This window comes from Leptinotarsa decemlineata, unplaced genomic scaffold, assembly GCF_025532065.1.
Source record: "Leptinotarsa decemlineata unplaced genomic scaffold, Ldec_3_MD MMD2_tig00003557_RagTag_RagTag, whole genome shotgun sequence".
Taxonomy (NCBI): Eukaryota; Metazoa; Arthropoda; class Insecta; order Coleoptera; family Chrysomelidae; genus Leptinotarsa; species Leptinotarsa decemlineata.
The window spans coordinates 450737-464580 of record NW_027412590.1 but is presented as its reverse complement, the minus strand read 5'-3'; the positions used below and the strand labels follow the sequence as shown (position 1 = coordinate 464580).

At 35.7% G+C, this 13844-nt stretch overlaps 1 protein-coding gene across 2 annotated transcripts in view; it reads left to right on the top strand.

Moving 5' to 3' along the window:
* LOC111516690 (collagen and calcium-binding EGF domain-containing protein 1) overlaps positions 1–13622 on the top strand; it is a 58173-nt gene extending 44551 nt beyond the window's left edge. For both annotated transcript variants that reach the window (XM_074178155.1, XM_074178154.1), the window contains 3 exons: positions 10786–10904; positions 10954–11123; positions 13245–13622. In XM_074178155.1, coding sequence (XP_074034256.1) covers positions 10786–10904; positions 10954–11123; positions 13245–13578 — 623 coding nt within the window. In that variant the 3' untranslated portion in view covers positions 13579–13622. The remainder of the gene's footprint in view (positions 1–10785; positions 10905–10953; positions 11124–13244) is intronic.
* The last annotated feature ends 222 nt before the right edge of the window (positions 13623–13844 follow it).

The following is a 13844-nucleotide window of genomic DNA, read 5'->3' as shown; positions in this document are numbered from 1 at the left end:
CGAAGTGTACAGGGTGCGTTAAAATACATCATTTAGGAAAAAACATGGCGGCGAAAATCGGATGGAATATACAACGTTAAAGAAAAATCATGGCTACTAACATGCAAGTAAAAAAACATCCAAATTGGCATTATTAGGAGATGACGTGGAGAAAACTTAGATGGTGCGCGCGCAACACTGAAGGTTAGGAGGGTTTGATATTTTTTCGTGAGATCCGACATGCCAGACATTGTCTTTGAATAATGTGTTAAATAAAGGAAATAACAAAGTTTCGGATCTGTATGACTCATCGAAAAATAAACACCTCCGGTTTATAAAAATTGAGATAGAAGCAAAGTAATGATAAATTCGGAATGGTCATATCGTGTAGGGTACAAATCTACAATAAAACGGACACTTCCGGTTTTCACTTCCGGTCGTCCGATTCCGATAATTTCGACATCAATGGATTCGTCTCGATGTAAAGAAACATAATTAGGCATTTGCAAAGTGTTGAAAGCATAGGGAGCTAACTTTGTTATTATTGAAGATGGCAAGGGGTTGCGGGTACTCTGTCACAATTTTCACTTGAGAACATGAAAATGAAAAACATAGGTTTGTAACATGCATTTTATTTATTTTGGTAATACATTATAAAGCCATTTGTATAGAATATTTGCGTTTCGAATGTTGTAATTATATTTGACTCAGTTGTGCAACGTAACCAAATGTTAGGTGGTAAATGGAAAGAGTGGTTGGGATGAAAACACGCGGTATCGTGGAAGGGAGTAATATCATTGTTTGAAAGTATGTTAATTGTGTTCAACAGTTGAAATAATCAGTGATGAAATGTCATCTGAAAAATACAAACGGAAAGTCGGAGAAAAGAAGATTGTTTGGGAGCAGCTGAATGTTTCAGATTTTCAAGACAGAGTGTTCAATCGGAAAGTACTTTAAACAAAATATCTTTTACGAAGAATTCAACTTCGCAGCATAGATAATGTCACCGCCAATGATGAAAATGAATTTTGTGCTTTCAACTGCAATAATAAACAAGGTTTGTATGTGAACGTACCAAAGGGTGTGAAATACATGACAATATGTGTGAAGCCTAATAATTTCGGTAATGGATGCAATAGAACACAATGGAAATTGATGAGTTCAACATTTGTCAATGACAACCAGTTGGCAGTTTTTGTAAGCAAAGTGCCAAAGAATACTCCATTCAAATATAAACTGAGGCTGACATTCCAAGATCTTCGTGAAGTTGATACGAAAACGGTGGAATTTGCTTCAGAGCATGCAACGTTAAAGAAATCGCAAATGGAATTTGAGCTTTATGGAATTTTCATTATAGTGTGTACGATATTAGCATGTATTTTGATTAGAGTTTTACAAAAAATAATTATGGAATTTAATAAGAAATGGCCGATTTTGTTCAAATAATAAACATTTGAATATTCACGTTTTCATTTTATTCCAAGTCGAAGAACATATATTAAACAGTTTCGCATATTCTCATTGTTAGCACGTATTATTGATAAAGTAGGAAATGTGATAAGCTACTTGACACCGTCGACACCAAGCACCAAAAATATGTTTGCCATCGAGATATACAGGGTGTCTCATCATTTAAAAACATCACTTCATTGTGTACAGGGTGTCTCAAAATTCATCAATAAAGAAAAACAAATATTGTTATCAATTAAGTTGCAGCTAAGTACTTCATGTTTTTTCTGTAACCCTATGCTGGCGTCATTACCATCTCACCCACACATACTCACAACTACCATACATAAAAGTGAAAAAATGACTTTGGAATTCAGTATTGTTTCGAAATGTTGTAGTGGCCAATCATATTTTTTCCGTACCTCACTACTTGTGAAAATGTAATGAATAAAGAAGAAATGTTGCAGTATCTATTTCGATATGGTTACATCGAAAACAATAATTCTCTCACAGATTTTGAATCGAGAAATATAATCTTCCCATAGATAGTACATCGAATTCAGATACTCTGAGTTTGCTTCAAAGACCGAGATGTGTGATTGCTGAAAACGCTTTCACGATTCAAGGTGAATGGAACAAAACATATATCAAATGGTCTTTTCCGCAGGCATCTGTCAAAATTAGGCTTGATGCTGAAAAAGCCTTCAGTTTATGGGAGAATATTTCTAATTTAAAATTCAAGTATGTTCGTTTGACGAATACCGAAAAACCTGATATAACTATATCAGTGATGAAAAGAAGGCATTCATTCCGCCGAGACTGCATGGGTAATGGAATGTGTCAATCTGAATGATGGTCCCGGGAGAATTTCAGCTCATGCTTACCCACATTCGAATGATGCATGTTCTGAAATTCATTTAGACAAGGACGAATCGTGGGATCTTCATGGAAACGAAGGTACAAATTTTCTCATGACGCTAACTCACGAAATTGGGCATGTACTTGGATTGGGGCATAGCAGCCAAGAAACTTCCATTATGTTTCCTTGGTACCAACAAAAAACAATTCAATTAGGAATAGATGATGGAAATGCCATTGAATCTTTATATGGTCGACGTAATACCACCGAAATTCGAAATTCGTGTGGACACGGCCGTTGAAATCGAAAACGGGAGAAGAAATCACAAAAACAATTGATGACGACGAGAATGAGTTTGTAATTTCGATTGTGGTGAGCGTAGGATCTCATCTCAGCCAAGTCCATCTGCCACAGATCATCCAGTCCCTTGATAATGGTACGACGTCGAGGAAAATTTTCTCTAACTGGCTTATGCAGTTCACAGACAAGTTGAATCTTGTCTTTGGAAGCCATAACTGTGCGTAATGTTGTGAAAACATTCAATTTATTACATTGGAGGAAGGTTCTGAAGATTTTTTGTTGATTACGAGCTCCAAATTTTCAACATTCACACCTAATGTAGATATTTGCGATTCGACGTTAGATTGAAATTCTTTCAACTCTTCATCTATTTTCTTGATCAAAATATCAGTTTGCTGCATAGATTGCAAAGTTTTGGCATTCTTTTCGTGAACTAAATCGGTGAGTTCTTTCAATCCCTTTGACAAATCGTTGCCGATACATTCGATATCGATTTCATATTGAAGTTTGAATTTTTCATGCAATTTTTGGAGCTGTTCCGTAGCATTTCGAGTCGTTTGAAAGAGGTCGGTGTTAACTGTTTGAATTTTTTCATCAAATTCAATATCTAACTTATTAACCTCATTCTTGATAAGTGCGTTTACATCATTTCTCAAATTTTTCATATCATTGGTTACTTTCATCGTGAACTCAATCATTTTTCTATCATAGTTAGTCATATTTCTTCTTATGAAAGTAGTGAGGTTTTTCTCAACTTCATCCATGTATTCTTTGTTGACTGCATCTGATGCGTTCGTAGGTCTTTTCACATTACACAATTTCAAATTATCGAAATCAATGTTCCCATCGGGTGTATGCAGCAAACCTCCACCAGTGCCTACTGATGATGTTGCAGAATGCTTTCGCTTCCTATTTGAGCTACGTCCGAACTTGTCAATAGTCATGATGCAAATGTGACACACATCGATATGATTTCAATAATATGTGTTTTTTCAACGTGATTACGGTGTTCAAAAATGGTCGTTTCAACGCATTGAATTTTTGTTGAATTTTTGATACTTTTTGGGGTGAAAACGAACGATTTATCGCATCAAATTTTTGGCATTTTTTGACACGATTTTCGCGTCGTTTCTGCATTATTTTCCATAGCGTGTTACAATGTGAATCATATGGGTTTTTGCACGAAATGATGGTTTGAAAGATACGTTTTTTTCGATGCGATTTCTTTGACGAAACTGTACATTTAAACGCATGAAATTTTTGACATTTTTTGGTGCGATTTCCACGTCAGTTATGCATTATTTATGGCATCACATTTTTGGAATAAAATACATGTCTTATGAATGATGATTTATTACTGAATAATGTCGGCTTCTCTGAGTTCATTAAATATAGATGTAATTTCATTGTCATGTGACGTATTTCCAGCATCTCTCGAAGCTATAAGCAGCTTTAATCTATCACATAACTCGTTCGGATCATCCCAATACACATACTCGAAGGGCTTGTCATTATATATCCAACGATGAGAATCGATGGCTTTCGTTTGTAGATTTCGAAACATAGGTCTTATTATGCCGAACCATTTCCATTTTTGAGTTCCCTTCATGAATCCTCTGGCATTCAGGTGGGATTGTGTTACTTCCAACAAACGTTTATAAGAGGCTTGATCCTCCTTATTGAAGTCTTCAGGTTCATCGAGAAAGATCAAATTATATAGCCCTGGAGTTCCTTTGAATGCGAGTCCTTCAGTTGTAATATTACCACGTTTATCAAAGTCGATGTAGTTTCTACCGAAAACTAATTTAACTTTGGAAGAAATTATAGAAGGTTTCTGTCAGGTCTCATCTTTAGATAGTCTGTATGCTAATGCTTTACGTGAATATTCATTTTATTATAAACAAAAACTAGTGTATGATTTATGTAATGGATGAGAAAATATTTACTTTTTTGTCGCTCAACAATCATTGTCGCAACAATCCTCATTCGTACGAACACAATCACATACTTCATAAATAAAACACATAAAAATATATTTGTTTTTTCCTTTATTCAAAATCTCTCTGCCTCCAAGATACAACAATAAAAAGCTTGGTGTTGTAATGGTTGTAAAATAGAAAAAACTTCGAGCTGTTATATAAGTATTTATTGATTACATTAAGTAAAATATTAATGATAAATAGATGTAATTTTCTTCAGGAGTTCTTTTAGCTGATGTAAAAGTCCTTCTGCAGGGCATGGAACACCAAACATATTCCAATTGAATTTTCCTGCTTCAACAATACGTCTTGTGAACTTGTTGTATTTAAAATACGTGTTCTCTCTAAAAAAGTACATGTGTCCATCAATGTATCGAAAAGCACCTGTGATGTCTCCTGGAATTCCCGGAAATATATCGGAAATCCGTCCTCTGGTTGTTATTACACTAGGCGTTTCAAAAAATTCCACGTATGATTTATTGTCATACAGTATGTAACCTTTTCCACTATTAGTTTGGAATATCACATTTATATCGGATGTAACTCGAATTGGATGATTTTCTTTGATTTCTAGGCTAGGAAATAGTGCCACATAATATTTACGTTTATTTTTATCGAGTGCAATTATGTCGCCTGCCGAATTTTGAAAAATTTGGTTAAAAGAAACGTTTTCACTCATATAATCAACAATTCTCTCTGGTTTCGCAGGTATCAACATCTCATTCAAATCCAGCTTCCATAAATATTTGTTGTAACCTACATATAGTCTGTGATTTGGGAACTCTGGAGCTTTTGCCAAAAACATAAAATCGGGGATATTCACATTGCAAAGGTTTTTTATTTCAGTCTCAAGGGTGTTGGATGTTTTCTTCGTTATTTGGGGAGTATTTGTCGTTGACGTTTTTTTGAATACCACAACAGTAAAAACAACGCTGAGTTGTTTTTACTGTGGTGGTATTACGTCGACCATATAAAGATTCAATGGCATTTTCATCATCTATTCCTAATTGAATTGTTTTTTGTTGGTACCAAGGAAACATAATGGAAGTTTCTTGGCTGCTATGCCCCAATCCAAGTACATGCCCAATTTCGTGAGTTACGGTCATGAGAAAATTTGTACCTTCGTTTCCATCAAGATCACACGATTCGTCCTTGTCTAAATGAATTTCAGAACATGCATCATTCGAAGGTGGGTAAGCATGAGCTAAAATTCTCCCGGGACCATCAAATTTAGATTGACACATTCCATTACCCATGCAGTCTCGGCGTAATGAATGCCTTCTTTTCACCACTGATATAGTTATATCAGGTTTTTTGGTATTCGTCAAACGAACATACTTGAATTTTAAATTAGAAATATTCTCCCATAAACTGAAGGCTTTTTCAGCATCAAGCCTCATTTTGACAGATGCTTGCGGAAAAGACCATTTGATATATGTTTTCTTCCATTTACCTTGAATCGTGAAAGCGTTTTCAGCAATAACACATCTCGGTCTTTGAAGCAAACTCAGAGTATCTGAATTCGATGTACTATCTATGGGAAGATTATATTTCTCGATTCAAAATCTGTGAGAGAATTATTGTTTTCGATGTAACCATATCGAAATAGATACTGCAACATTTCTTCTTTATTCGTTACATTTTCACAAGTAGTGAGGTACGGAAAAAATATGAGTGGCCACCACAACATTTTGAAACAATACTGAATTCCAAAGTCATTTTTTCACTTTTATGTATGGTAGTTGTGAGTATGTGTGGGTGAGATGGTAATGACGCCAGCATGGGGTTACAGAAAAAACATGAAGCACTTAGCTGCAACTTAATTGATAACAATATTTGTTTTTCTTTATTGATGAATTTTGAGACACCCTGTACACATTGAAGTGATGTTTTTAAATGATGAGACACCCTGTATATCTCGATGGCAAACATATTTTTGGTGCTTGGTGTCGACGGTGTCAAGTAGCTTATCACATTTCCTACTTTATCAATAATATGTGCTAACAATGAGAATATGCGAAACTGTTTGATATATTTTCATCGACTTGGAATAAAATGAAAACGTGAATATTCAAATGTTTATTATTTGAACAAAATCGGCCATTTCTTATTGAATTCCATAATTATTTCTTGTACAACTCTAATCAAAATACATGCTAATATCGTACACACTATAATGAAAATTCCATAAAGCTCAAATTCCATTTGCGACTTCTTTAACGTTGCATGCTCTGAAGCAAATTCCACCGTTTTCGTATCAACTTCACGAAGATCTTGGAATGTCAACCTCAGTTTATATTTGAATGGAGTATTCTTTGGCACTTTTCTTACAAAAACTGCCAACTGGTTGTCATTGACAAATGTTGAACTCATCAATTTCCATTGTGTTCTATTGCATTCATTACCGAAATTATTAGGCTCCAAACATATTGTAATGTATTTCACACCCTTTGGTACGTTCACATACAAACCTTGTTTATTATTGCAGTTGAAAGCACAAAATTCATTTTCATCATTGGCGGTGACATTATCTATACTGCGAAGTTGGATTCATCGTAAAGGATATTTTGTTTAAAGTACTTTCCGATTGAACACTCTGTCTTGAAAATCTGAATCATTCAGCTGCTCTCAAACAATCTTCTTTTCTCCGAATTTCCGTTTGTATTTTTCAGGTGACATTTTATCACTGATTATTTCAACTGTTGAACACAATTAACATACTTTCAAACAATGATATTACTCCCTTCCACGATACCGCGTGTTTTCATCCCAACCACTCTTTCCATTTACCACCTAACATCTGGTTACGTTGCACAACCGAGTCAAATATAATTACAACATTCGAAACGCAAATATTCTATACAAATGACTTTATAATGTATTACCAAAATAAATAAAATGCATGTTACAAACCTATGTTTTTCATTTTCATGTTCTCAAGTGAAAATTGTGACGTTAGAGTACCTGCAACCCCTTGCCATCTTCAATAATAACAAAGTTAGCTCCCTATGCTTTCAACACTTTTGCAAATGCCTTATTATGTTTCTCTACATCGAGACAAATCCATTGATGTCGAAATTATCGGAATCGGACGACCGGAAGTGTCCGTTTCATTGTAGATTTGGACCCTACACGATATGACAATTCCGAATTTATCATTACTTTGCTTCTATCTCAATTTTTATAAACCGGAAGTGTTTATTCTTCGATGAGTCATACATATCCGAAACTTTGTTATTTCCTATATTCAACACATTATTCAAAGACAATGTCTGGCATGTCGGATCTCACGAAAAAATATCAAACCCTCCTAACCTTCAGTGTTGCGCGCGCACTGTCTAAGTTTTCTCCACGTCATCTCCTAATAATGCCAATTTGAATGTTTTTTCACTTGCATGTTAGTAGCCATGATTTTTCTTTAACGTTGTATATTCCATCCGATTTCCTCCGCCATGTTTTTTCCTAAATGATGTATTTTAACGCACCCTGTACACTTCGACGTCATGTTTGTTTTCAATGATGTTTTTACCAAATCGGTGAGTTCTTTCAATCCCTTTGACAAATCGTTGCCGATACGTTCGATATCGATTTATCAGAATGATATGACTCCTAGTTTGCGTTCACTCAAATAATACAATTATCTGTAACCACATTTCCGTTTATCGATTATTATCACAGGAAGAAACTTTCGCTGGGAAAACCTCAATTAATATCTCAAACCACATTTCCGTAAACTTTTTCTTATCACAGGAAACGACTTCCTGTTTTCGATTCTTTTCACAGGAAAAAACTTCCGCTGGGAAAACCTCAATCAATATCTCAAAACACATTTCCGTAAACTTTTTCTCATCACAGGAAACGACTACCTGTTTTCAAACCCACAAAATTCCTGCATTTGGTTTCACATCCGTTTTGATAATTCTTATCAAAAACACAATTCCCCTTTGCAAACTTGTTATCAAAACCACTATGATCAAAATAAATTTTCCAGTTTGGTCATTACCACAAAATCTTATTTTAATTATCTACCACGAAATTCTCCCATCCACGCTTCTGTCTACTATTCAAAACATGTTCTTTCACGTTTACAAACAATTGTCAGTTTTCACTTCGAGTCGACTCGATTTTATTTGACAAACAATCATGAAAAATAAAATGAAATATATAAAGAAAGATGAAAGCTCAAATATGTTCAGTTATTTTACATCGAGACGAATCCATTGATGCCGAAATTATCGAAATCGAACGACCGGAAGTGAATACCGGAAGTGTCCATTTTATTGTAGATTTGGACTCTACATGATATGGCCATTCCAAATTCACCATTACTTTGCTTCTATCGCGAATTTTATAAACCGGAAGTATTTATTTTTCGATGAATCGTACAGATCTGAAACTATATTATTCCATATATTTGACACATTTATCAAAGACAAATAATGTCTGGCATGTCGGATCTCACGAAAAAATATTAGACCCTCCCAACCTTTCGTGTTGCGCGCGCACCATCTATGTTTTCTCTTCGTCAACTTGGATGTTTTTAACTTGCATGTTGGCAGCCATGTTTTTTCTTCAACGTTGTATATTCCATTCAATTTCCACCGCCATGTTTTTTTCTTAAACGCTGCATACCACGTAAATCACGATGGTGGCAATGTTTTTTCTTTAATGCTGGACTCCAATGTTTTTTTCTTTAATATCCGCCGCCATGTTTTTTTTTTCTCAAACGCTGAAATTCATACGTTCCTTATTAGAAAACCGGCAACGTCTCATAAGTCACAATGCTTTAGCTTTACAACCAACAACACCGAACTGTTTACGCTACTACTATCTTTGAAATAGATCAGTTCGAAGCTCCATCTCTCTCACACTCATATGACTGACCAAACCATCGAAAATATATCATACTCTTATGTCGTTAAATGATGTATTTCAGTGTCTCTTATCGCATTTCCTGTATCACATTTCCTGTTCACTAACGTTTCATCAATAATACATGATAACAATTGTGAATATGCGAAGAAACTGTTTGATATATTTCATTTGAATAAAATGAAAATTTGTGTGTGTGTGTGTCTCAAATCGAGGTCCAAGTCGAGGGCCCAAATCGAGGTCCAAATCAAGACCCAAATCGAGGTCCAAGTGGAGGGCCCAAATCGAGGTCCAAGTCAAGACCCAAATCGAGGTCCAAGTCGAGGGCCCAAATCGAGGTCCAAGTCGAGGGCCCAAATCGAGGTCCAAGTCGAGGTCCAAGTCGATGACTCAAATCGGGGTTCAAGTCGAGGGCCCAAATCGAGTTCCAAGCCGAGGGCCCAAATCGTGGACCCAAATTGAGGTCCAAATCGAGGGCCTAAATTGAGGACCCAAATCTAGGTACAAATCAAGGACCCATCTCCAAATCAAGGACCCATCTCCAAATCAAGGAACCATACCGAAATCCTGCATCCCAACCAAACACCTGTCACGCCGCCTCTGTCACTTGTCATTCTTTTCCACACCCCTCACCACCAACAAAGACCAACAACCCTCCACACACACACATGCAAGGGTTGCTCTTTGCACCGCCGCACCCTAATAAACCTCGCTGGGGTTGGTCTTGTGGTCTTGCTCTTCCTACCACCACCGACCCTCCATCCAACTGACCATCCGACTCGCCATCCGACTACACCGGAAGTGAATGAGGCAGAACGAACTTAGCATACCTACTGATAACGAGTCAGTTATTACCGAAAGAAGATTATGGGTATTGACTTTCGCGAAATAGCTTGATTTGGGCGTTTGTATGTCACTGACATTTCACCTAACATTTTTCCAATCCTCGCCGTAGGTTTATTTTATTTTCAAAAGACTTGAATTGATTGTTTTTCTCGAATCAGACACAACATTCATTAATCCAAAACAAGCTATATTCCCAATATTTTCCACGCGCGTTTCATCGATCGAATTGATGTCTTCAGTTGATGTACTTTTTCAATTCCCTGAAGACGCCAACTTGGTTAGTAAAACGGGTATCAAGATGAGTATTGCATTTCTGGTGATTAGAAAAGTACTTGTTTTGAATTCATCCTACGCCAGAGGCTCCCATTCCACCTTCGATTTTACATTTCTACTCATTGTGTATGTCTTCTCATCCTTCCATTGTTTTACTTTCTTTCACTGATCAACCTCGATAATAGTTATTCATAGATTCCAATTATAAGATATACGCATATATTTCAGGATCGGATGTTACCTCTTCCAAATCTAGCTCCAACTTGGATTATACTTACTCGATGGTAGATGCTTTCGTTCCATTAGGAGACGGCAATAATCAATGTTCCTGTAAGAGGGGACCTCAAGTATGTATGGAAGTCACCGAATAACAAAAATCAAAACTGTTATTTCCAGGGTGAAATTGGTGCCACTGGACCCCAGGGACCTAAGGGCGAGCAAGGCGATAGAGGAGCAAAAGGGCCGAAGGGTGATAAATGGTCAATCGATTTCCTTTTATTATTATTAGCTGATCTCAGACACGATATAGTTCATTTACAGAAACGAGTGTATACTAATGAAGAAGAGTAAGTATTTTTTGAAAAAAAACTACTGTGACTTTTTTCGACTGATTTCAAAGGATCGTTTTCATTACTGGAATAAACTGACATTTCCCACTTTTCAACAGAAAATTTTCAAAAATACTTCATGAAAATACATGATTTCATTCTCAGGATATCACTCAAACGATGATGAAAAGGTGTATCTCGCTAGGATGCCTTGTCAATTCTCAATTCCAGGTATTTCTGTGTAGCGGCAGTACACAGAAATACCTGATTCAACTATTTCTCATGATTGAATATCAATTGATAGACAGTTGACCGAAAAAAATATCTCTGTAGTCCAATCCACTTGTCAGGAAACATCACATTCAAATTCTTCCATGATTACTGATCTAACTAAAGCAACAGTTCATCTTTGATCTGATAAAGTAGGTTTTTGATCAACCTAGAAAAGTTTTCTCTGAATAATCGAAGCAATATGTGTCCACTAAATTTTTGTTCAACAAAATATAGTCTGACAACATAGTTATCCTCAATACTACACTCTACCTACATCAACGACACCTACTTCCAGAAATGAATAGTTTGAAATTGAATTTTATCTCTCACAACTAACCTACAGCGTAGGTTCCGGTAACTGCCTATTGAAAAACAACTACTTCACCGGCTAATACCACGTTGGATATCAAATTGTATATGACAGATATTTATGAAAGATACCTCACAGCGGTTAGTCTTGCAGATGTTATTGGTTCATCCAGCAACAGGATCACGCTGAAATCAAACAAGTATATCACCTACGGATCGGGTTAGACGTAAAACCTTTCATCAGTGCCCAAACAATAATGTGTCTGGAGCTCGATTAATTTCAATACGGCTCGTCTACATGTAACAAACCTTTATCTGCACTGATGAGAGGTAATACTTCGAAATCAGTCTATAGGTGACCTACTTGATTGACATATACTCTACTTACTACTTACTTGTAGTTGTTCTCATTTTGATACATCAAGTATTCTATCTGTTTTGACTTGTCTGATGGATTTGTTCATACTCGATGAAATAAAGAAATGGAGTTTGATTTCGAAAAATTGGGAAATGAAAACTGAAGAATATTTTTCTCGAATAAAGCGCTGTATGATTCATTCAAGATGTCATTTCCTTCCGGAAAGTTTTTTTAGTGATAATATATGAGGTTGTATAGGTGAACGCCTAAGGGTTCAGAAGTCATAACAAGTCGAATAATAGATTTGATCAGAGGCGACGACAAAGGCATCCAAAACTTCGATAATAGTAATGTTGAGATCTTCAGGAGACATTATCAGGTCAAGTAAATTACTCTTCCTCGCAGACTAGTCCACAATTTGTTCTACCCTAAATGAATCAATGATTGATTGTAATGATCCGCAGTTTGTATTGTCGAAGTAAGAGAATGAATCAATATCGACTTCCGAGTAGAAGAAAGTCGACAACTTCGTCGATAATTTTTGAAGAGAACCAGGTGTCAGGTACTGTTATAATATGAATAATTGACACACAAACTTCGAACACAAATTCATCGAGTAGTTTGTTCGTGTAATCGTGTGATACATTACAACTTTTGTTTGATAGTGGGGTAGTGAAGTTGGTCGCTGTGGTTTATTATTATCGTTTGTTATTTGTTTTGAATCAACAGTGAGGGAACAGAGTCTGTCTGTTGTATAGCAGTTGAAATCGTGAGTGTATTGGGAAACGTACTTTTTGGAGTTGCAGAGAAATATATTTGAAATGAATGCTACGGGGTTCCCCCCAAAAAAAATAGAAGTTGGTTAATTTCTCGAAGTTTTGGCAGATGGGTCATTTCCAGAAGCAGGTTCTATTACTTTATTCATTTCAATTTTGAATCCTCAGTTGATCCAATGAGAAGGATTCACTATTGATAATAACATGGCTGTCTCCAAAGGTTCGAGTTGTAACTTCTGATCTTCTGCGTCCTTCTTTCACAAAAAGTCAATAAACACTTTTTCATAGAAAGGTGTTCAATATCAACCTGAACAGATTTTGATGAATCATCAGAAACAATCAATATAGCAATTGGGGATTGAAAATTATATTTTATCTGTTATTTGTTTGTTGAAACTTTTTAACCTGTTATACTTTTTTCAGTCCACCAAAATTTGATTTCGAAACGGTACTTAAGAAAAAAAGATTCAAGCAGAAGAATAGATTTTTGCATCATAAAAAGGTTTTGGAGGGCTTCGCCAAACCATCTACCGTCATGAATAGAGATGATATTTCAACAGAAAATGATCAACCGATCAATGTTGAGAAAACTTATGATGTGGTGGAAGAATTTCGTGTTGATGATCAACCAACAATCATAAGGAAGACTCTTGATGATGTTCAGCAATTAGGAGATGATGATTTTGAAATCAACGAGGAAGATGTTGAAGAATATGATGATTTCTCAGGAGATATGGTTTACGATGATTATTTATGAATGTTGTCATTTATGAATTCAGTAAATAGTTACTAAAACCCACACTTTGCATCATATAATATTGAATTCTGGTCATCTACATTTGTACAAAATAATCAACACAATTATAAACAGTTGAATATGTATTTGAACGAAAATAACACACTCATGCCAAATGGTATCAACTAATATTCACACTTCAAAGTAACGTTTTCAATAATTTCTAGTTTGCACAAGTTTCAACGATAGAAGTTTGCCACTATTCTGAATTCAATAAAAATTCTTCC